The sequence below is a fragment of the Rhinatrema bivittatum genome, chromosome 2 (genome assembly GCF_901001135.1).
Source record: "Rhinatrema bivittatum chromosome 2, aRhiBiv1.1, whole genome shotgun sequence".
In the NCBI taxonomy this organism is placed as follows: Eukaryota; Metazoa; Chordata; class Amphibia; order Gymnophiona; family Rhinatrematidae; genus Rhinatrema; species Rhinatrema bivittatum.
The window spans coordinates 705,979,906-706,005,180 of NC_042616.1; the positions used below are offsets into that span (position 1 = coordinate 705,979,906).

The 25,275-nt window shown below is 43.7% G+C and overlaps 1 protein-coding gene and 1 long non-coding RNA gene across 7 annotated transcripts in view; one reads left to right on the plus strand and one right to left on the minus strand.

The window, feature by feature from the left end:
• LOC115085536 overlaps nucleotides 1-1,469 on the minus strand; it is a 58,799-nt gene extending 57,330 nt beyond the window's left edge. Inside the window, exon 1 of the long non-coding RNA XR_003854886.1 lies at nucleotides 1,340-1,469. This is a non-coding gene — a long non-coding RNA (uncharacterized LOC115085536). The remainder of the gene's footprint in view (nucleotides 1-1,339) is intronic.
• Nucleotides 1,470-1,575: 106 nt separating this feature from the next.
• The window catches only part of FAM92A (family with sequence similarity 92 member A), a 393,124-nt gene continuing 369,424 nt past the window's right edge, over nucleotides 1,576-25,275 (plus strand). For 3 of the 6 annotated variants that reach the window (XM_029591681.1, XM_029591683.1, XM_029591682.1), the window contains exons 1-3: nucleotides 1,595-1,707; nucleotides 18,783-18,906; nucleotides 23,358-23,592. In XM_029591681.1, coding sequence (XP_029447541.1) covers nucleotides 18,785-18,906; nucleotides 23,358-23,592 — 357 coding nt within the window. In that variant the 5' untranslated portion in view covers nucleotides 1,595-1,707; nucleotides 18,783-18,784. Of the gene's footprint in view, nucleotides 1,708-1,790; nucleotides 1,907-2,387; nucleotides 2,521-18,782; nucleotides 18,907-23,357; nucleotides 23,593-25,275 lie in introns of those variants that run through there. The other 3 variants (XM_029591686.1, XM_029591687.1, XM_029591684.1) reach the window with 3 other exon arrangements.

Consider the following 25,275-nt stretch of genomic DNA (forward strand, 5'->3'; position numbering starts at 1 on the left):
GGTTGACCACTCTGATACATTCAACTTAAATTTCAAATTTGGAAAGTGTCACAAAGAGAGGCTACACAGGAGACATCAGCTTGTTGGGAAATTTGTATAAGCATATGTGATGTTGGACAGTATGTAAGTGGAAGGTTCCACAGGGAAACGTGTTTATAATGTTATAACAAATGTGTGATTATTAGTATATGCTGACCTGCTGTGTATCCTCATTGTGAGGATTTTAATGAGTGAATGAGTGCGAGTGTGGGTTTTTAATTCATGGACACATTGTTGATATAAAGTTTTTGTGAATATAAATGAATAAAATTATAAACTTTCCTCTTTTTGATTATGTGATATAGGCTATATAGAGGAATTGGTTCTAATTACCCAGTGTGTGTACCTTGTACAAAATACCTAATGCCATATGGGTTCCAACTGTCTTTTGTATGTTGGGGAGAGGAGACAGAGGGAATAAGACTGATGAAGACTTGTGGGTGGGGAGGAAGGTGGGAAGGGAGAAGGGGGCTGAGAGAGGTAGACTGAATCTCCTACTATAAATGTCACCGCATGCCACTGCTCGCTATAATGGCACTCAAGCAGCCCTTGTGAAATTTCTTACATTTTTTTTCTGCTACATATGAGCATACCCCAGTGTTCTTATGTTACTCCATGGAGGCACGGGAATAGGCAACATCTGCTCTTTTAGCATGCTATCTTATACTTCAGTCCCCTTTAGAACATTGGGAAGCTCCAGGGAAGGTAAAGTCACTTAATTTTTATTTTATTCCTCTTGCTGAGGCATGGGGCAAATCATTGGTGTGTGAGTTTCATAGGGTACATCAGTTCCACTAAATGTGAAGTCTCAGAACTGAGCAGCAAAGCCTGGTGTGGTATTATTAAATTGCATCCGACAATGTTAACATCCACTGATGTGCTGGTAGTTTTGGGACTCTGTTGAATTAATACAACGTATACTACCTCTTAACTGAAACCTGCACCTTCTGTGTTATTTCCAAGTAAATAACTATGAAAGCTGGACTCGAAGCGAATGAATCATGTGATTTTATTTGGAGATGCATTAAAGTATGGAAGGTGGAGGGACAGGACTGAAAAGTACACCCAAAATCCTGCTGTGTTGGGCAGAAATTGTGGTTGCAGATTACACGGACATGAAACTGCCTACCACATAGCTATTACCACAATTCAATTTATAAAAATAAATCAATTTACAATTTCAAATACAAATAATAATAGTAAAACAAGAAAAAAAAAACCCCTTAACCCCCAATTAAATCGCACTTCCTACTCTCACTTGGGATTGGAGCATTGTTTTAAACATTACTAAGTTTCCTACCGCACTGCCTTCTGGTCAGTCACTTGTAAACATCAACTCAGAGTATTTGTTCCGCTGGAGAGTAAAACGTGACAGCTCCAAAAGCTACCGGCCCAAGCGCTGGCAGCACATACATGCTTGCATATCAGCAGCAGCCGTACCTCGCGCCTTAGCCCCGCCTCCTGTTCCTTGCCGCCCGTAGGGCTTGCGTCTCGGGCTCGGCGCCGCGGTGATGGAGCGAGGCAGGCAGCGCGCCATAGTGACGCGCGGCGGGCTCCATGGTAACGGTGCCGCCCCGGCCCGGCCTCCTCTTAGTTAGTCCGGTGCTGGACCGAGGGATGCTGAGGCTGCTGGGACATCATGAGCTACACTCCGGAGGCCAGGGTCAGGTGAGCGCTCTTTTTCTCGCTAGTAATCTAGAAATGGGAAGGGAAGTCCCCCAAATCCTTCCTTTTCTCCGTCTCCGCGCCTAGCGAGGCCCAGGCCTTGCGCCTCTCCGGTATCCGACGGGCCTGGGGAAGACTCTCAGGACGCTACTCGGGCTCCGGTGTGCGCAACTGCGCATTCTTTCCTGCTTCTAATGAGCTGGTTAGGAATTTCAGCAAGAAGTGTTTCCGTTTCCCTTCCTCAGACCTTTATGGGGGCTAGCTGTCCGAAAGGGTTTTTTCTTATTTTGTGGCTATGGGGGAAAAATGTAGTATAGATCTGATTCTTGGCGTTCCTTTCACTTACTTCTCAGACTCGGGCCTTAACAGAATGCGAGGAAGGGGCTTGCACCAGTAGAAGAAACCTACAAACCGCCCGGGCAGCTCATTGCTCGTAATCTTCTGGGGTATTTTGGCAAATTAGTCCGCTTAAATTTACATTATCTTTTCTTTGGGGTGTTCTACCCGACCTATTTTAAATAAATGTAATCAAATATAAGCGTTATTTGTAGCTTGTTTTCCTAGAGAGAGCTTTTGAACCGTTCAGTCATTTATCGAATTTCATTCAAATTTCTTTCACAGGCAGTAGCTCACACTGCTTATTTGCCCGCAACGCTTAGAATCTCTCTTTCTGTTTCCCTTAGTTTCCTATAAGAAACAGTTCAGTTCATTCAAAATTTCAGGGAGGTCAATGCGCATTGTGATGTCATCAAGCATTTTGAAAGCTGCCCTGCCATTGGTTAATGTCTAAATGGCCATCAGCTGACTCTAGTTTAGGTAAGACTTCCATAAACAGTAATTCATCTAAGCAATGTCATCCTAACCATGTAAATGAAGAACCACCAATTAAATCCTTCATAATCGATTTATCACTTAAATGTATGAATTTCAAATCTCAAAAATGAGTAAAATGATTCATGAGTGTTAACTAGTGTGTGTAGTCAAAAAAATTTTTTTGGAAAGAGAGGAACGTTTCATATACAGTTATCATAGATCCCCACCTGGGTAATATGATTGTAATTATAATCATAAACGAACCTCCTCCATCCAGTGTTGAACCATAAACATGTGAAAACACCAAGTGACAGACTTTTCAAAAAAAATTTTTTTTGTGTGTATATAAAACAATATCTTGCTGATGATGGTGAATCAAATCACTCTCGCAATCACAATTTGTAATATAACACTCCCGGCAAAGTTGTGATGATCCCAACAAAAGGGAATGAGTAGGTGTATTAAAGCGCTTGTAAGACAACCTAGATAGGCATGATACACAGTTTCTGAAGGCTTAAAAACTAAGCTCATTCAACACCCTGACTTATCTGATGGTTTAATGGGTGACCGACGTGGCCACGTTTCAGGTCCGTTCAAGGACCTTTCATCAGGGATGTAATCCTCCTTTGATGTCTCATCGGTGAATGTTGAGCTGTTGCCTGCTAGGTCTCAAGCGTGAGTCCTTAGACTCTATCCGGGTTTGACAACGCTTTGGGTTACCGGATGCGTCAAACCCTGCTGACTAGCCCTGATTTTTTTATTTTAACACTTTCACGCATCCGTAGCAGAAGGAAAGTTATGAGGTAGGGGACCTCGGCACACACTCGTGCATGTAAATATTTATGAGCAGACTTCATATTAACATTGCCCAGACCCTGCTCATGCCGCACCCCTTTTTTTGCCTTTTCAATTTGTGTCTGTACCGGGAGATACGAGCATACTTGGGCGCTTCTTAAAATCTGTGTGGCTTGTGCTGGCTCGAGACGCACATATCTCTTGGCTTTGGCAAGTGTAGGGCTTTAAAAATTCACCTTTTTATGTTTTGGGGACTTTTGAATACATTTTCCTCTTTGAATTTGACTTCTCTCCAGTGGATCCTTATCATTGCTACACCACTCAACTTTGCCTAAGCATTCATAGTGCTATACTAACCTGATTCAACAGTAGGTACTGAGGCTACCAGAATAAATGGCAAAGTAACAGAGGTAGTGGCTGGTTTGTCCAGCAAGCTGCGGTGGTAAAATCAACTGTTCGTTATCTTTGGCAAATCAGTCCAGACAAGTGGGTTATGTCCCCCTGCCAACAGATGTAGCAAAAATATCCCACAAAACTGACTTCACTACCCCTTAATAGGAGACTTTGCAGCCTTTAGCTATTTAGTATTTCCCTGTCTTCAGCAGATGGTGCAGGCATGTAGCCTGGTGCTGCAGCTAGGTGTAGGCCACTTCTGGGAAGGCTATTAGCTTAGCTTGCCAGTGAAGCTTAGGCAGAGTCTTGGGGATGCCCTAGATAACAGTCCTATTGGGACTGCTTTTCTCCTTCCACTTTGAAATTGTTTGTTAGATTAGATATTTTTTATTTATATTCTGCCGTAATGACTGTTCACTCTCCCTCCATTCTTGGAGACAACAGGGAGGCAATACATTTTTGTGGGGAAAAAGAAAAAGGCTTGCAGCACAGCCTCTTTCCCAGACTGCCCTTACTCTCTTATGGTTCTGTATCAGACCTGGATTCAGTCAGCAGGTTTGAGATGATAATCCTCCTCTGTCCCTCCTCCACTTGCTTCCAGTGCCAGGCGGTTGAGTGCAATCTATGGAGGGTTGGCATATTGCCAAAGTAAAACTGGGTGGGTTCCCAAGAGGAAGTCTATGCAGTGCTATAGTGCACATGGAACAGTACGTGGGCACATCACATCAAAAAGTAATAAACCTACCAGGCTTCTTAGTCCCTCGTAGACAAACTGGGAAGTTCCATGGGGGCTACATGTTTGCCCTCAGGCACAGCAAAGCCTATTCAGCTGTTAATCTTTAGTGCATTATTATTCTTCAGGCAACCTCACAGACCTGACCTTCCTGCTAGCGGTTTGGTGGCAAGAAAAGCTCGCAAAATTGACATGCCCACCTATACAAATTATGCTTTCCAGGGGGTCTTTTATGCTTGTGATGCTGTAGAATGCTGCAGCTTGTTTAAAAAATAAATCACAGGATGGGCCTGCTTGGACAGTGCTTTTAGACTCCTCTTTGAGCCCTTCCTAGCCTTTATCCATGTCTCTGCATGAAAAAATCTTAGGTTGGCCTTGGTAATATTTGGGGTGCTCAAGCACTTCACCGGCTGGGATAGTCTTAGGGATTTGTCTGGACAAAAGAAGGAGGAGATAACTTCCCTGTATCCTGGATAGGCTTGCTTCCTCAGAAAGGGATGATGCCTCGGATGGGGGCTGTTCATGAGCTAGTGTCCCTTAATTCTGGGGCGTGACCTCTTGCAGCCTTTGGTTGAACAATGAGTGACACTGTATTCTGTAGGGGGATCCCATTTTCCGAGTCACTATAAGATTCCTCTCTCCCAAGTGCTTCACGCTACTTCTGTTTATTAGAGATGGAATCTCCTCAGTATCAAACACCCGATTCTAGCCTTAAGCTGGCCAAGACTATGTGGGATCTATATTTCCTTTCCACTGAAGAGATGGATATGGGGTTTGATCTCCTTGGGGGGAGGGGGGGGGTGTTCTTGTCTTTTAAGACAACTATTGGTGGAGGAAAGTGCAGCGTTCAATCCACATGATAGGAAGATTATTTAGGCGGAGACTCAATCCATGTCTTCTATAGTCTCTCTTCTCAGGCAGTTGTGTTCATTAGCTTTGTGACTCAAGTCCTGGATTGGGTTCAGCATTTTCTTGGAGGAGGCCATACTGACTTCAGATAACCATGCACAGAGCGGGGACCTACAGCTTCCAGATGGATTTAAGGCCGGTGAGTCTTAGAAGCATGTGAGGCAGAGGTAAGTGATGCTCGGGGCTCTTATCAGTTGGATCCCCCATATAGTCTTGTCTGGGCTTCTTCAAAATGGGGCCATAGTGCTTATGGCTGTGTTTCTTGAGAGCTGCTCCATAGAGTGACAGCCATTGCAATTTTGGCCTTGTTGCACAGTTTACCTTCTCTAAGAGAACTCTTTTTGTTTTATGTATTTTTTTGGAGTAGTGCTCGACTTTTAGGGTCCAAAGTTCAGAGGCTGGTTAGGGATACTTATCAGAAGTCCTTCTCTCACTGCCCTTCTCCGCTCTCAAAATACCTGTCCTGGTCAGGGCTCATTCAAAGGCTACAGGCAAGCTGCTCTGGCAGCCCTCTCTCTTCTTCGGGGAAGTAGTCCAGGACATTGGCTTCAGCTGGGGTAGATGTCTCCTTCTTATGGGCTATGACATTTTGACCTTCCTGGCAACATTGCGAGTCTTTTGTAGTGGATATTCGGACACTACATGGGGACTTCCCTTTTGCTCTTAGTAATGAGGCAATGGTTTATGGCTGGTTAGGTCAGTCACAGTTTTTGGGGTTCTAGCCCTACTTTGTATTTTTTTTTTTTAGTTCAAACCTTTTTATTAAGTATTAAATCAAAACAACAAGAAATAACAACATCCAAAAATGGCAGTCATTGAGGTTATACAATCCTTAGTCACTGAAGTTGACAAAATGAAGCATTGGAGCCCAAACTTTCTAATAAGAGAACAAGTGACCAGCATGTTCGGCTGCCACCTTCTCATATTTACAAAAAGTTGACACAGTGTTCCATCATATATTAACATTTAAAGCTGTATTGTCTTTCCAGTGCAATAAAAGCAGATGAACAGTAATTGACATCAGAAAATCAAGCAGTTTACATTCATATTTAGTGAGAGAAGCAGAGATAGCAAGAGACTTCCCAAAAAGAATAAGAAAAGAGAAACCCTCAAATACTTAAAATACCTTCTCTCCTAGATTGAAGGTCAATAAGTTTGCAGATTCTGACAAGAAAATAATGTGCAAATGTACCTGTCTCAGAATGGCAGATCTAACATATATCAGAGGTGACATTTCTAAGCTTCCCAACTTTCACCAGAATCCATATAGCTCTGTGTGCCACAAGAAACATAGGTTGAGTAATAGAAGCAGCTAAAGAAACCCTTGTAGACTTGGCCAAAAAGTGTTCCCATTGCGTCCTTGGATATAGCCAGATTATGTTCCCAAACCTTCTCACTCCCTCACACTGCTTATTATACATTAATTTGTAAAAGCCAGCTGCTGGTTTAGGGCCTGTGAGTTCTGTATTCAGAATGGCGGACTGCTTCTTAGGCAGTAGCCATGTGGATACCCAAAGGTATTCCTTCTTATCGTCTCCAGGGATTACTACCAGATATTCTTCAGATGTGATATTCTGATTCCCTCACTGACATTTATAAGACTTTCCTCCCGTTGGTCAATGGATAGTACAGGCTTTCCTATGCAGGAATTGTCTCCGCCTAAACAATCTTCTATCATGTGGATCCCTGAATGCTGCACTTTCCTCCATTGGTTGTTACTTCTTTAGTCAGACATCTGACTTTTTTCAGGGTGTAGTTAGAATAGGAAAGCTATTCAGTTGCAGCCAGTTTCATGCAGTTGTGAATTCTCTAGGATGATTGTTTATTTCAATCAGCAGTTAGCCCTTCTGAGCCTCTGAAGTATAGGAAAACTCTCTTGTCTCTGAAGAAGAAAGTGGCCTTGGAGGTTATGGGATCAAGGCCTCACTCTGTGTCCAGATCTTCCATTTCCACATCTACCCTGGGTATGGGCTATTTTGCATGTCCTTGACTTCAGGGCAATAGACCTGAATATAGTACCTTGAGTGAGACGCCATGGGTCTGTGCACATTTCACTCTCCTTTCAGGATGATATTCAGTAACTCCTTGTTGAAAGGATAATTTCCTTATCTCTAGGGAGGTTGGATGGAGCCTGATCAGGTGTCTTTTCCTAGTTGACTTCTGCAGGGAATGGATTTGAAGTTTCCTACATGGTTATTTCTTGCTGAAGCATGATACTCATAGCTTCAGAGGGCAGTTATGATTCAGGATAGGTGAAGGGGGACATAAGTCCTAGTGGAGAACGAATAGGTCCAAGACTAGGTCGAGGGCCAGAACCCGCCATCTAGCGCTTCAGAAAACCTGGCCTCTAGCTTAGGAGAAGACAACCTGGGCAGCAGCAATCAGTGTAACACCATTAGCTGATGTGAACAAGCTGAGGGAATCTGGTAGCTCTTAGGTACTTGGTAAGGATGTGGTTAGTACAGTTAGTAAAGCTGTGTTTAAAAAAGGATTAGATAAGTTCTTGGAGACGTCCATTACCTGCTATTAATTGAGTTGACTTGGAAAATAGCCACTGCTATTACTGGCAATGGTAACATGGAATAGACTTAGTTTTTGGGTACTTGCCAGGTTCTTATGGCCTGGATTGGCCACTGTTGGAAACAGGATGCTGGGCTTGGTGGACCCTTGGTCTGACCCAGTATGGCATGTTCTTAAGTGAGTCAAATTTGGTCTGCAACAAAGTTCCCCTACAGGATATAGCAGGAGCTCACTTGGTGGACACAATCATTGCATAGACAAATGTTTTGAACTGACAGTCTTGAGACCCTAAAATGTAAGGAATGGCAGAAACAATCTTTTGTCTACTAGAGATCAGGTCGGGCATCCCTACGAGTGGGCTTCATATCAGCCTGGCAAAACTCCAAAACAAGGAAGTTCTTCGCTGAAATAGGAAGCAGGAGCCAGGGGTTTATATCCTGGTAGAACCACTACCTTCATCCATTCTCCTGGGCATGTTCTTGCAGTGAGTCCAGACATTTCCTGGATCAAGTTCTGAAAGACATAAGTAGGGATGCTACTTCACCTCTCTCTTTCTTTCATTTAACATTTTTTATATACCGACATTCGCTGGAAATATCATATCTGTTTACATGGAACATTAAATTAGTGAAACATAGCTTTACAGGAAACACACTTAAATATAATATTTGTAACAGTATTTTTAGATAACATAGAAATTAAAGTAGTTTTTTAATATGGCTATAATAGGAGTCGAAGGTAAAAGAAAAGTATTTGTAACAATAGGCTTGGATAACTATGTTAATGAATTAATATTATAAGTGCTTTAGCTGTTATGAAAATAGTATTTACAATCTTCTCACGGTCAGTGTTCTTTCCTAGAAAATTCCTTCCATTCTCTTTTAGAACCTTGGCTATTGAGGAATCTGGTTACATAGCAAGGATACTTGGTGTCAAGGGTTATACTCTTCGGTGGCGTGAAAGAGGACCACATAGTGAACTTGCATTAGATTTCCCTTTGAGTGATTTATTCCTTCAAACTTGAATTTTGCCAGGAGTAATTGGTAAGAAGGCAAGGCATAGACTAGGTCTGGCTGGCTACAAGGGTCATAGTCACATAGGCTCTCTTGGTACCGATACTTTATTCTGGGGAATCAAACATGCAAATCATCCATTGTGGAAGATCTCTTCAGCTTGGAACCTGAGCTTAGTATTTAAGGGTTCTGGCCTCCCTTCCTTTTGAGCCACGTAGCATCTTTTTGAATCTTGTTGTGAAAGTCTGGTGGTCTTGGTAGCCTTTGGAAATTTTTAAGGGAAAAGGTATCTCTGTCCCTCTTCTGAGGGTTGTGTTTCACTTTAGTTGGTATCAAGTTTTCTCACGCCATTGAGGTAGGGATAGCGATTCTCAAGTCCATTGTAGGTCACTGTTGATATGTTTGAACGTGACCAGTTCTTCTAAATTTTGGTTAGGTTTTTGGTCTATTGATGTGTTCTTTTCAAGTGGAGATGAGTTCTTAGGTCCACTCTAGCAAGGGTTTGTAAGTCCCAGAGAGCAAGTGAGCTCACTTGATGAGGGCGCAGGAGTCTTCATAGGCAGAGTTAGAATTGATCTTTCCAGAGAATAATGGCAGTATGGTACCACTATCCAGTGGGAGCACTGAGAGGAGAGGATCATCTTGCTGGTGGCTGAAAGGAATCAGTAAGTTTTGCTTGGGAAATTTTCTTTTTTTTTTAAAGTATTGGGGCGAAGTTAACTATTGGGGAATATTATTTAGTGTGTTTGTGCTTTTAATGGTCAGTAAGGCAGCGAATAAACAGACATTAGACAGTTTGTATTGCTCACCCTTTAATTTATAGGCAGGTGCCTCTTTCACACACACACACAAAAAAACCAGCCTTTTATCTTCACTTCACAAATTCCCCACACCTTTTTGAGAGTTTGATTATTCCCCTGTAGGCCACTACCAGACCATAGTGAATTCACTAATACATTTAAAGGATGCTAATTAGACACATTCTTACTCCCATAGCAACCTAAAACTTAACTAAGAACTGAACAAATTTGAGATGAAGGCAGCAGTCCAGCAGCAAGAGGGGGGCTTCCCAGTCTTTTGCATTGAGTGTCACGTGTTTGATTTTTTTACCTGCTGGTGAGAAATTGTACATGTGCATGCGATTGAAAGAGCTCCAGTCTCTCAGAGAACGAGTCCGATCTCTGGAGGCTAGAGTGGCAGACCTGGAGGAGCTGAGGCAGACAGAGAGGTATATAGATGAGACCTTCAGGGACATAGTAGCCAAGTCCCAACTTTAGACTGGCAGCCCCGGTGCTGCCTTGGAGGAAGAAGGTCTCATGATCGAAGAGCATCAACCTGGTACAGCTGGAAAGGATCCTGTAGCAAGGACCTGCTCTCCAGGTGGTGCATTGTCCTTTCACACCGAGGATGTGCCTCCAAGGCTTACTGCCCAGGAGGGAAGGGTTAAGTCGGCCATCATAGTTGGTGATTCGATTATTAGGAAAATAGACAGCCAGGTGGCTGGTGGGCGTGTGGATCGCCTGATAACATGCCTACCTGGTGTGAAGGTGGCGGACCTCATGCATCACCTAGATAGGATTTTAGACAGTGCTGGGGAGAAGCCAGCTGTTGTGGTACATGTGGGCACCAATGACATAGGAAAATGTGGGAGGGAGGTTCTGGAAGCCAAATTTAGGTTCTTAGAAAGCTTAAATCCATAACCTCCAGGCTAGCATTCTCTGAAATGTTCCCTGTTCCACGCGCAGGTCCCTAAAGGCAGGCAGAGCTCCGGAGTCTCAATGCGTGGATGAGACGATGGTGCAAGGAAGAGGGATTCAGTTTTGTAAGGAACAGGGGAACCTTTTGGGGAAGGGGGCATCTCTTCCGAAGGGATGGGTTCCACCTTAACCAGGGTGGAACCAGACTGCTGGCGCTAACCTTTAAAAAGGGGAGAGAGCAGCTTTTAAATTAGAACAAAGGGGAAAACCGACAGTCGCTCAGCAGCGCATGGTTCGGAGGGAGATATCTTCAAAGAATACTAATGACACATTAGAATTAGGTCATCCCAACGGTGAGGTTCCAATAGTAAGAAAAGTAATCCAAGTGCCTGTAACTAAAAACGCCCCTGAGCTAAAAAAACTTCTAACTTATCCCTATCAATTAAAAAGCTGAATGAAAATACAAACAAAAAACAAACTTTGAAATGTTTGTATGCTAATGCCAGAAGTCTAAGAAGTAAGAGTTAGAATGTATAGCAGTGAATGATGACATAGACTTAATTGGCATCTCAGAGACATGGTGGAAGGAGGTTAACCAATGGGACAGTGCTATACCGGGGTACAAATTATGTCGCAATGACAGAGAGGAGCACCCAGTAGGCGGTGTAGCGTTTTATGTCCGGGATGGCATAGAGTCCACCAGGATAAACATCCTGCATGAGACTAAATGTGCAATCGAATCTTTATGGGTAGAAATCTCTTGTGTGTTGGGGAAGAGTGTACTACCATCCACCTGGCCAACATGGTGAAGACGGTAAGTGAATGCTAAGAGAAATTAGGGAAGCTAACCAAATTGGTAGTGCAGTAATAATGGGAGATTTCAATTAATAATGAGCAAGGACTGCACTTCAAGCAAAATCGCAATGTACATATAGTGCAGGAGGATGTGTAATCCTGACAAAACTGATTCAAACAGTCTTATAAAACAGGATGTCTTATTTTTCCAATATGGCAACTCCACAAGGTTATACGAGCACCGGCTTAATGGCGTCCCCCCCCAATGGGGGGGACGCCATTAAGCCGGTGCTCGTATAACCTTGTGGAGTTGCCATAACGGAAAAATAAAAGACATCCTGTTTTATAAGACTGTTTGAATCAGTTTTGTCAGGATTACACATCCTCCTGCACTATATGTACATTGAGATTTCAATTAATCCAATATTGACTTGGTAAATGTATCATCAGGACATGCTAGAGAGAGAAAGTTCCTGGATGGAATAAATGACAAGTTTCCTAGCGTGTACCCAGATGGCTCAGGATCTGTGGGTTATGTGCTCTTCAGCTAGCAGATGGGAGACTGAGTCAGATTTCAAAGCTGATGTCACCCTAGATATACCACTGCAGTGACCTCAGCTCCTCAGTATCTCTCCGTCTCCTAGCAGATGCGGACACTATCCCACACACTAGCACAGTGTTAGGAAAATTACAGCAAGAAGACAAAATTACCTTAAAGAAGATTGAGCCCCGCTCTCCTGCGGTGATACCTAAGGGTCCCTCCCCCAGTTGAGAATTCCTGAGGTGATCTCCGATATCACTCAGAGGTGTGCCTTGGTCCAGTAGCCGATTCCTGGCATGGACTTAGCCCCCAGAGTGGCTGAAAGGCAATAGGTGCTTAACCAAGCGCGGCGGTGAAAGTATATCCCTCTCCCCCGCAGCTGGAGACCGTCCGGCACACGATCGGTAAGTGCCGAGACCAGGTCAGCAGAAAATGTTAAATTCAGATCCCTAGTCTGTAGAGCTTGGATTGCTGTACCGAACATAAGAACATGCCATACTGGGTCAGACCAAGGGTCCAAAGGGAGGAGGAATAGCCTAGTGGTTAGAGCAGTGGACTATGAACCAGGAGACCAGGGTTCGAGTCCTGCTGTTGCTCCTTGTGACCTTGGGCAAGTCACTTTACCCTCAGGTACAAAAACTTAGATTGTAAGCCCTCTGGGGATAGAGAAATACCTACAGTACCTGAATGTAAACAGGTGTGATATCTCAATTGAGATCAAATGTCTGTATATAAAAATGATAAATAAATAAAAATCAAGCCCAGCATCCTGTTTCCGACAGTGGCCAATCCAGGCCACAAGAACCTGGCAAGCACCCAAAAACCAAGTCTATTCCATGCTACCGCTGCTAGCAATAGCAGTGGCTACTATCCAAGTCAACTTAATTAATAGCAGGTAATGGACTTCTCCTCCAAGAACTTATCCAATCCTTTATTAAACACAACTATATTAACTGCACTAACCACATCCTCTGGCAACAAATTCCAGAGTTTAATTGTGCGTTGAGTGAAAAAGAACTTTCTCCGATTAGTTTTAAATGTGCCACATGCTAACTTCATGGAGTGCCCCCTAGTCTTTCTATTATCCGAAAGAGTAAATAACCGATTCACATCTACCCGTTCTAGACCTCTCATGATTTTAAACACCTCTATCATATCCCCCCTCAGTCGTCTCTTCTCCAAGCTGAAAAGTCCTAACCTCTTTAGTCTTTCCTCATAGGGGAGTTGTTCCATTCCCCTTATCATTTTGGTAGCCCTTCTCTGTACCTTCTCCATCGCAATTCTATCTTTTTTGAGATGCGGCGACCAGAATTGTACACAGTATTCGAGGTGCGTTCTCACCATGGAGCGATTACAGAGGCATTATGACATTTTCCATTTTATTCACCATTCCCTTTCTATTTATTCCCAACATTCTGTTTGCTTTTTTGACTGCCACAGCACACTGAACCGACGATTTCAATGTGTTATTCACTATGACGCCTAGATCTCTTTCTTGGGTAGTAGCACCTAATATGGAACCTAACATTGTGTAACTATAGCATGGGTTATTTTTCCCTATATGCATCACCTTGCACTTGTCCACATAAAATTTCATCTGCCATTTTGATGCCCAATTTTCTAGCCTCACAAGGTCTTCCTGCTATTTATCACAATCTGCTTGTGATTTAACTACTCTGAACAATTTTGTATCATCTGCAAATTTGATTACCTCACTTGTCGTATTTCTTTCCAGATCATTTATAAATATATTGAAAAGGGTCCCAATACAGATCCCTGAGGCACTCCACTGCCCACACCCTTCCACTGAGAAAATTGTCCAGTTAATCCTCTCTGTTTCCTGTCTTTTAGCCAGTTTGTAATCCATGAAAGGACATCGCCACCTATCCCATGACTTTTTATTTTTCCTAGAAGTCTCTCATGAGGAACTTTGTCAAATACTTTCTGAAAATCCAAGAACACTACATCTACAGGTTCACCTTTATCCACATGTTTATTAACTCCTTCAAAAAAGTGAAGCAGATTTGTGAGGCAAGACTTGCCTTGGGTAAAGCCATGCTGACTTTGTTCCATTAAACCATGTCTTTCTATATGGATGCCTCTAGACATGCCCCGTCTAACCAAGAATTTCCCGGACAGGGACCCGGACATCTCAGATGATGGCGGCTCCCTGGAAGAAGGAGAAATCCCTCCAGGCCTGGAACCATACCGAACCATGCTTCGCTTCTTCCACAGGGATGAATTACCAGCCCTTGTTTCCCAGACTCTGAAGACTCTAGGTATTCCAGGCACGGACCCTATGGCAGAACCAAAGAAGAACCCCATATTGTTGTCCCTCTGTAAAGCCTCGTGCTACTTCCTGATGATGGAAGCCATCCAGGAACTGATTGACCTGGAGTAGGATCCCCCGGAGGCCAGCTTTAAAGGCCTTGGAAGCCTTATACCCTCTGGAACCAGCGACCAAGGAACGCTTATGTTTTCCGAAAGTGGACGCCATGGTCTGTGTCGTCTCAAAGCGAACAACCATTCCCGTTGAGGGAGGAGCTGCATTGAAGGATACTCAGGATACACGATCAGAATCCATTCTTAAGCAGGCCTTCGACGCAATAGCAATGACGACACTGCAAATTGCTTCCTGCTGCGCACTGGTGGCATGTTCCTGCTTGCTCCTCTCGAGAGAGGCAAATAGCTCCGGAACGTATACAAGTGAGATGATGGAACCTGCAGCAGCCTTCCTGATGGACGCAAGCTCAGATCTGGTGTGTACCTCAGCCAGAGTAGCAGCCTCGGTAATGGCAGCCAGACGACAACTATGGCTGCGGAATTGGTCTGCTGACGCGACCTCTAAAGTGAATCTCGCAAGAATGCCCTTTAAAGGATCTCTCTTGTTCAGAAGTGAATTGGAAAAGTTAGCCAGCAAGTGGGGCGAATCTCCAGTGCCTCGGCTACCAGAAGACAGGGGAAAAAGATCTCAGCGCCCCTCCCCCAGTGTTGCGTTCATGCCTGTTTTTGCCCTCGCTCCACCCTCTCTACCTCTGTGGCGACTCCCTTCAGGTCTGACAGACAGATGCTGCTGCGGCTTCTCTTCGCCGCTTCTCCCCGGTGTCCCCGGGCTGGCCTGACGCTGTGGATCCGCCATGTTCCTGATGATGATGTAAGGGTGCGCGCGTGCACACGCTCCAGAGTTTATACTGGCAAGGGCGCGAACCTCGGGGGCGTCCCCCCATAGTGACGTCATCCGCTTCCACCTTAAAAGGTCTTTGCTTGCAACTACGAATCGAGTTACAAGGGGAAATCTTTCTTTGCTGCTCTGCCTCCACAAACTTACCAAGGGGTACCCTCTCCTCGGGGGCCCCACTCTTTCTTCTTGATTTCAGATTCTAAGACGGGATCCGGTACTTGCTCTTTGAGGGCCTCGTCCCTGAATGCTCAGAAGACTCCCTATTGCCTGGAAGCGATCGTAGACGGGAACACTGTGAGTTCTATTGCAGATAGGAACCGGTACTCACTCCACGAGGGCCCATGTTCCTAAAACCCTTCAAGGACTTCCTTCTATTTCAGAAGCCATCGCATACACAGATATTGTAAGTTCTTATTCCAGATTGCATATAGGAACCAGTACTCGCCTAAAGGCTCCTGATCATGAATATACTGAAGACTCTCTGTTGCATAGATGCCATTACAGATATATATGATTGTGAGTGTATCATCTACTGTTATGTATCCAGCATACCCTGTCTACTCACTACCTATAGTCTCTCTCTCTACAGCTCAGCAAACCCAGAGATCGCAGTTCCAGTATCTGAGGGACTTCAGCCCTGCCGGGTACATCACCTCACTACCGCCACCTCTGGTGGTTCTACTACCTGTCTAAATAAAGAGCTATCTGTGTCTGTCTCCATACTCCAGCCTCTCAGGATATCCTCCTGGGGGCGCTGTCATCTGCCATCGGCCTAGGGATTCACCCACCTACAGTGGGTGCTCTTCCCCACACTACAAGAGCTGTATCATAACAGACTGTCACTCTGTGGGGAGCCAAACCACTACAGATTGATAACTCCGCCTACAGAGTATTATAAATTGCTAGCTCCTCCCCTTCGGGGAGCAGCATTGAACAAATTGCTAACTCCTAGCTGAAAGTCTAACAGATCCATAACAGATTGCTAACTCCTCCCCTGTGGAGGAGCTGATCGTTAACACCCAGAAGAACCAGGAGCAGAGGCTCGCAGCGCTTTAGACCCTCAGGAACTCACAGTTCCAGGCACCTCGTCCCTCCGGAAGGTCCTAGCCCTTTTGGAACTGACAGACTAAGAGAGGAACAGGCCTGGGGGCAGGCTCCAGCCGTGCTCCCCAATGAGAATGGGCTGACCCATCCACAGGAAGAGGAAATAGGGTGTCAACTCTCCCTCTTCTACCAAAAATGAGTCGAGATCACGTCTGACAAATGAGTAGTCTCTGGGGAAGGTTACTCTCTGGAGTTCCACAGCATCCCTTGGGACAAATTTATGATGTCGCCCTGCCACTCCCACACCAAGAGACTGGCAGTGGAAGCCACTCTGACAAGACTACTCAGTCTGAAGGCAATAACTCCAGTTCCTACACCCCCAACAAAATATGGGGCGCTATTCCATCTATTTTATCGTTCCCAAGAAGGAAGGATCATTCCAACCCATCTTGGATCTCAAGAATGTCAACAGTCATCTGCGGATACTACACTTCCACGTGGAGACTCTTCGATCCGTAATAATGACGGTACAACCAGGAGAGATCCTAACCTCCCTGGACCTCTCCGAAGCCTACCTTCACATTCCAGTCCATCAAGATCACCAGCATTTTCTACGCTTTACGATACTGGGTCACCATTACCAGTTCCAAGCACTACCTTTTGGCCTAGCAACCGCCCCCAGAACATTCTCCAAAATTATGGTGGTCGTGGCGGCAACACTGAGGAAGGAAGGGATCTTGGTACACCCTTACCTGGACGACTGGCTGATCAGAGCAAAGTCTTCGGAAGAGAGTCGGCAGGTGACCAACAGAGTCAAGAACCTATTGCAGGAGCTCGGTTGGGTTGTGAACACGGGCAAGAGCAGTCTGCAGCCCCCTCAGTCTCTAGAGCAGTGGTCCCCAACCCTGTCCTGGGGCCCACGAGTTTTCAAGATATCCACAATGAATAAGTGCATGCAAATTTTCTCTCATGCATATTCATTGTGGATATCCTGAAAACCTGACTGGCTGGTGGGCCCCCAGGACAGGGTTGGAGACCACTGCTCTAGAGTACCTGGAGGCACGTTTTGACACCAAACAGAACAAAGTCTTCCTACCTTCTCCCAGGAGAAGGAAGCTGATGAAACAATTACGACAGTTGATGACAATACACGCCCCAAGGTATGGGACTATCTTCAAGTCCTCGGTCTCATGGTTTCAACCCTGGAGGTCATCCCATGGGCAAGGGGCCCACATATGACCGCTCCAGCGCTCCTTACTGTCACGCTGGAAGCCACTGTCCCTGGACTACTCAATGCGCCTCCAACTACCAGCAGAGATACGTTCTCCGCTTTAGTGGTAGCTACAGGAAGACCACCTAAGGAGAGGAGTAAGCCTATCTCCACCGAACTGGATCTTGCTCACCACTGATGCGAGCCTGTTAGAGTGGGGAGCCCACTGTCAGGAATTGACGGCCAGGGACAATGGAGCAAGGAAGAGGCAGGATAGAACATAAACAGCCTGGAAGCTCAAGCAGTCAGCCTAGCGTGCCTGCGTTTCAGCCACAGGCTCCAAGGCAAAGCGATTTGAGTAATGTCGGACAGTGCTACAATGGTTGCCTACATCAACCGCCAGGGAGGAACCAGGAGACTTACTTTTTGGGAACTTGCCAGGTTCTTATGGCCTGGATTGGCCACTGTTGGAGACAGGATGCTGGGCTTGATGGACCCTTGGTCTGACCCAGTATGGCATGTTCTTATCTTTTTATCCTTTATTGCATCTTAGTAACATAACATAGTAATGATGGCAGATAAAGACCATATGGTCCAACCAGTCTGCCCAGTAATTTCCTTATGGTAGTAACTGCCACTCCATGCAGGTTACCTCCATGCAGAAATGTTACACCACCTCTTTCTTCTTTTTCAACCTTAGGCCCATAGAGATCTGCAGTGCTTGTTCTATGCCCCCCTTGAATTCATTTAGTTTTCTTGTCTTCATCACCTCTTCTGGGAGGGCATTTCAGGCATCCACCATTCTCTCTGTGAAGAAATATTTTTTGATATTGGTTCTGAGTCATCGTACCCCCCTCTCCCGGGGTTTCGTATTGTGACCCCCCTAGTTCTAGTGTTTCCTTTCCAGTGCATTATTAATACTTATCTGATAATTGAAGGTCTTTCATATCTCCCCTGGACCTCCTTTCTTCCTTCAGCCAATCCTCCTAGGTCTTTTGAAACGAACCCCACACCATTTTGGTTGTCTTCCTCTGGACCATTTCCATCCTTCTCTATACTTTTTGAGGTACAGTCTTCAGAATGGAACATAGGCCTCACCAAGGATCTGTACAAGGGCATTATCACTTACTCCTTTCTGCAGATTATTCTTCTCTATGCAGCTCAGCATCTTTCTGGCTTTAGCTACCGCCTTGTTACATTACTTCACTGCCTTCAGATTGCCAGACACAATCACTCCCAAGGTCCCTCTCCTGGTCCACGCATGTTAGTCTTTTGCCCCCCCCCCCCCCCCCTCCCCCATCTCATATACAGCCCTTTTGGATTACTGCACTCCACAAGAATGAATCTGTATTTCTTGGCATTGAATCGCAGCTGCCAAATTTGACCACTCTTCAAGTTTTCATAAGTCACTTTTCATTCTCTCTTCTTCTTCAGGCATGTCTACTCTGTTGTCTATCTTAGTATCATCGGCAAAAAGACAGAGAGGAGGAAGGAGAGGGCTGCCAGCCCATCCCCGAGGATTACCGTGCTGCAGGAGCCCCTGTGTAACAACTTGTCGGTGAGAACAGCTGCAACGCGATTGGCGACATGAGGGGCGTGGCTACAGACTATAACTGCTGTAGTGCGGCGCACAGTCACCGCTGGCGCAACGTCTAAGCCGCTCGCGTCAAAGGGGCGAGCGGTTTGGTCCGGCTTAGTCCGGGGAAGTCTGGGCGTCTGGGAGAACCTTTGCGTGTTCTAATCTTGGATGGGGAAGAAAAGAAAGGCAAAGTTGATTACATCATCCCCAGTGCAGCAACAACATAAGGGCCCAATGGACCAGCATGTTGTTAGACAAAAAATATCGCCAAAGGAGGACAGTGTGGGAGGAGTGTCTTTGGCCTACCTTAGTCCTGGCGAAGGACCTATATCTCCACCTCAGCCATCTAGGTCTCCATCGACCGAAGTGGCACAAGAACTGGTAGGAATAATAGTACCCTTGGAGGTAAACCTGCAAAGGCAGGTAGAAACCAATGGGTACAAAGATGTTTTACATGTTAAAAATGTGTTAGATATTCCACCAGTTGATTTAGGTATAGGCAGTAATCTGGTACCCCCGGACAATGTGTCTTTAGCTGATTTATGGCAGATAATATAAAAAATAGATAATAATATTTCCTTAATGAATAAGTCCTTATCTACTGTGATTAATGTTAATACTAACTCAATTGCTCAGCATGAGACAAAAATTGTTAATTGTGAAAAAAAAATAACTGTTTAAAATTCTAAGATTCAATTAATACAAAACTCTCAGAATGTGTTTATGCAGGATAGTTTGATTTTACATAAAGAAAATGAAAGGTTGGAAAATTTGTTGCGATCAAAAAACCTGAGATTGGTAAACTTTCCACAGACACGTTTGTTATCTCCATTCGAGATGTTTAAAAATTTTTTGAAAGAAATCCTACAATATAGAGAGGAGGATCTTCCAAAAGTTTCTAAGATTTTCTATTTTTCTGTAAGACCTAGAAGAAATGAGCGAAACATAGAGATAGAAGACCCTCCAAGTTTAGGTGTATCCACCTTCTTGGAGGAATCCATCGATGTAATTCATAAAAGAGCAACTCTTTTTGTTTCATTTTCTGCTGAACAGGATAGGGATAATATTTTTAGGAATTTCTTTAAAATAAAAGATGTATCTTTCTGTGGGCATAGGATCCAAATTTTTCTTGATGTTGCCTGGCCCACACAAGCAAGGAGAAAATATTTTCTCATTAAAAAATCGAGTAGTGGGAGTAGGAGCAATCTTTTTTTTCTTAAATTCCCTTGTGTATGTCAAGTAACCTACCAAGGGAAGAAATTTCGATTTGTGGATCCGGCTCTTTTGGAGACTTTTTTTGTTAGATAAATCACAGCTTTAGTTTTGAGATTCAGGTCAATAAAAAGTAAGTCGTGTCTTCCTCCTATTATATGATGAACTAATAATTTTGAATCTCTAATAATAAGATTGACAATTATTAGTAAATAATATATAAATTAATATTTATATATAATAATTGCCTTATCCCCCTATTATGTGAAATGTACACAAATGATTGTTATGGTTATACTGATTATTTTGTATTTTACTTAAGGTTGCATTACATATTTCTTATTTCTTTTTCAAGATAATGTTATTGAAAAAAATTAATAAAGTATAAATAACAAAAAAAAAGACAAACTATTTTCCTTCTAACCCTTCTGTAATGTTGCTCATGAAGATATTGAACAGAACTGTTCCCAAAACCGATCCTTGAGGCACTCCATTTAACACTGTTCTCTAATCAGAGGGATTCTATTTAAGATTACATGTTGTCTCCTGTCAGTAATCCTGTCAGTAATCCACTCCTGTCAGTAATCCACTCCACTACCTTGGCACCCACACCCAAGCTTTTCATTTTATTCATGAGCCTCCTATGCGGGACAGAGTCAAAAGAAATGAATCTGAAATGTCTGACAGGAATTTCCCCTAGAGAATCCGTGCTGCATTGGGTCCAGAAACCCACCTGATTGTAGATAGTTCACTGTCCTCTCCTTCAGCAGAGTCTCTATTAATTTTCATACCACCAAGGTGAGGCTAACTGCCCTATAGTTTCCATCCTCCTCTATACTACCACCCTTGTGAAGCGGGACCACAACCACTCTTAATCATGCAGCACCACTTCCGTTTCCAGGGATCCTTTGAACAGGTCTTTCAGTGGACCTGCCAGAACATCTCTTAAGTTTGGCCTTGTCCACTTTCAGTTTTCATAGCTCTTTCCATACAACTTTAGCACCCCAGTGTGAGTTTGCAGGCTGGGAGAGGCTACACCTTGGATGCAGGATTCCTGAGAGCTATCATGGCTTTCTCCTGCCTGAGCTGGGTAGGTAAAGTCCTCTCTTCTGGACTGGTCTGGCATGTTCGGTAAGGAAGGTAAAATTTTATACTTACCTATTTCCTTTTCTTTAACTCTGCCAGACCAGTCCAGACCCCCTGCAGGGAAGTTGCAATGATCAAGGGCTCTGGACAAGTTCAGAAAACTAAAAACATGTATGCTTTGCCCACTTTGAAGAAAGTTGGTCTAATCATGTCCTTGGTGTAAAGATTTTTTTATTCCTGAGTTGATGAGCAGAGAGTGAGATTTTTTGGCTACATTATATTTAGTTGTGATTTGGAAAACCAAAACAAAATAATTGCTTTTGGTTGTCTTGGCTTTGACATGGTATACTGAGGGCTGTAAGCTGCATCAGACCCCTATAAGAATGAAGTCAGCTTTGAACTGCTTTTCCTTTTTTTGCATCTGTTGGTAGAGGGACATGACCTATTTGTCTAGACTGGTTTGGCTGGAAATTATCAGGTAAGTTGTTTTGTTTTGTTTTTTTGTTTGTTTTTTTGGGTTTTTTTTAAATTTCACTGTAGCTGGGTCAGACTAGTGGGTTGCAAGTTATGTAATAACTAGAAGTCCTAGTGAAAGCACAGGTGCTCACATAACTGAGTCTGACTAGCAGGCTATGCAAGGGACCTGGGATGCTAACTAGCTATTGAAATCAAACTGACGATAGACCCAGCTACTAGCTCCATTCTTTCTGGCAAACTGCAAGTTCTGGAATCAATTAGATAACCTAGTGGAAATGCAAGTACTTTTGTAACTAAAGCTGTCTGGTAAGCTACACAGAAGAATTAGGAGGCTGGATGTTTGGGCAGTGGCAATGCTGGCTGTTTAGATTATTACAGAGTGTTGTGGCTAGATATGAGAAAGGTAGGGTGTGGGAGGGAACCAAGTAGGGATCCTGTTTGCTCTTCTACCTGAAATGATAGAAAGGAAGAAAACACAGACTGTTCTGGATAAGGAGAAATTTTGCAGGTGGTAACACACTGTGGCTGACATCTGGGATGTATCCTCGGCGGTATGAACAACATAACTAGTCAGATTGACTTGTTTCGGATGACCTTTTTCTGTCATTACTCCTGTGGGAATTCTGCGCACAAAAATTTAAAACTGCGCATGAAAATGTAAAATTCTACAAACTTTATATTGGTCAAAATAACACAATTTACATGACAGTCTTTAAGTAATTATATTTTAAATTAATACAGAAAAAAGTTATTACTTAAAGATGCAGAATTTTAAATATTTTGAGCAGAATTTCCCTAGAAATTCACTGTAAGATTGTCCCTTTCACTCGCTCTCCCTACTCCCCTGGCACTTTGCTCTCTCAGGTCCCAACTCCTCTACCTGCCAGTATCTCTCCCCTCCACCTCTAGGCTCAGCCCCTTCCACTCTATCGCCACTGCCAGTTTGACCCCGTTCTCAGTACTGCCCCTCACAGAGGCTCCCTCTGTCCCTCTCTCTCTCTCTCTAGTGAACACACACTCTCTCATACAGGCTCCTCACTCTCTTGCGCATACACACCCACACAAGCTCCCCTTCTCTCTCATGCATACACCTTCAGACAGGCTGCCTATGTCTCTCACACACCCTTTCTCACAGGCTCTCTCTCACACATACACAATCCCTTCACACAGGCAAGCACCATCACATACACACTATCCCTTTTTCATACACACCAGCTCCCAGTGTGTTTCACACACACACACACTCTCCTCATATCGGCTGCCTCTCTCTGGCACCCACACTCAAGCACCCCCCTGCTACACACATACACCTCTCACACATTCACTCTCACTGGGACCTTCATCTTTGCTGCGAGTGGAGCGCGTCCGTGGAAGGCGGGGGCCTTCATCTTTGCTGCGAATGGTGCGCATTCCATTTGCAGCATGCCGGGATCTCCTCTGCCATTTTCTGCACAGAATTTGGCAATTCTGCGGGGCAGGGGGGGGGGGGGAGAGGGGAATTCTGTGCTCCGCATTGGCGCAGAATTCCCCTAGGGCTATGTCATGTACTGTTACTATTGTTAAGTCATTTCAATAAAGAAATCTTAATTTGTATCTGATATGAACTTCAAATGTATTTCATTTTAATGCTATCATATTGTTTCTTTCTCTTTTAGAGACATTCAAACCAGACAAATACAAGATGCTATCACGAATGTGGAAAAGCATTTTGGTGAAATGTGCCAAATATTTGCTGCATACGTACGGAAAACTGCCAGATTACGAGATAAAGCTGACCTTCTAGTAAGGGAAATCAATTTATTTGCAGATACAGAGACACCAAACATGAAATATGGGTTGAAAAGCTTTGCTGAGGAACTTGCCAAACTTCAGGATTATCGCCAAGCAGAGGTATGAGGCTGAAAACTGCAGAAAGTAACATTCTTTTATCCTTTCAGCCATTTTTGGATCATCATGATATAATTCAAATGGTTATAAAATCAACTGAAAGTAAACTTGTAGGTTTTAGAACACAACTAATGAGATACAAATCAGTGTTTGGCATTTTATATGCACTCGAACTGAGTATTAAAAAATGTCTGGAATCTTGCACTATTCCAAATGTGAAATGTACTTCTAATTTTTAGTTTTGTTGTAATTAATTTCCTGATGTACATAGATTGAGTGTATTTTTTTTTCTTGACACAACATTGGTGAAATCCCTTAATGTGTCTGACCTGTAATGGACTTCTGCTTACTGCAGTGCATTGGAAGGAAATTGAACTTTAAGACCTTTAATAGTGAATATCACTACTGTTGTAGTGAAGAGATGTTGAAAGTACGTTATTGCAATGGATACATTACTCTTTTACCTAAATTCTTCAGTGTACATTTTGAGAAGATAATCTGAAGAAATAGCCCAGTTATTTTTCAAACAATTCCATAGTTTACTTGCCAACTATCTAATGTGGCTTAATAGATAGTGTGTAATTTATTGAATGAGAGAGACTATGGTAACTGTTTATTTCATAATGACAGTGGTTTGTTTATATCAGCTTAAAGATATAGTAATTCTGCAGGTCAAAAAACAAGAGAGCCAAAAAGTCATCACAAGATGTTAAATCCAAACAAAACGTGGTACTCAACAAGCAGTCACTGAATCTTTTTTTTTTTCTTCTTCTTTTAGCGACAATTCTACACAACTATGGGTTTTTCCAGTAATGCTTTCAGAAACCCCAGTTTTATGATGATAAAAGCAAGTTTTCTTACCGTAAACTGTGTTTCCGTAGATAGCAGGATGAATTAGCCATGCTGTCTGGGAAACGTTGCGACCCCAAGTAGGCGGAGTTTCCTCAGTTAGTCTCAGAGATTTGACTCTGTGCAGCTGCGTGGTAATGTTCCCGCGCGATTCCCTCTCCTCTTCAGTTTCTTTGTAGCCAAGCGAGAGGTAAATTAAAAAACTGTGTCCTGTGAGTGACTGCCTAGGGAGGAGGGAGGGATCGGATGGCTAATTCATCGTATCTATGGAAACACCATTTACAGTAAACAAACTTGCTTTTTCCCGTCGATAGCATGACTGAATTAGCCATGCTGTCTGGGATTCCCAAGCTCCCGGGTTGTGTCCGTGATTATAAGTCTTTGAAGGTTTGGACAGTAACCCTTGGAGTAGTAGGCACTCATATGTTTTGAAGTGTCAATAAGACTGCTGTGCCTAGTGCTGAATCAGAGGTCATTTGTTGTTGCAGACAATAGTGGGATGTAAAGGTGTGGATGGATGACCAAGTTGCCGCTTTGCAGATATCTGTTAACGGAACTTTGTTCAAGTGGGCAACTGATGCTGCTGTGGTACGGTTCTGGTGCGCCTGAGGCTTGTTTTGTAGTTTGATGGAACGTTTGTTGTAACAAAAGAGAATGCATTGTGATAACCAACTGGCAATAGTTCTCTTTGAGACGGGTTGACCAGGATCATTTGGAATAAAGGAAAGGAACAGTTGAGAAGGTCTCATAGTGGATTGAGTCCTTTGTTTATAGTTAGCTAGAGCCCTTTTACAGTCTAAGGAATGCAGAAGTTTTTCACGTTCATTGTTATGAGGC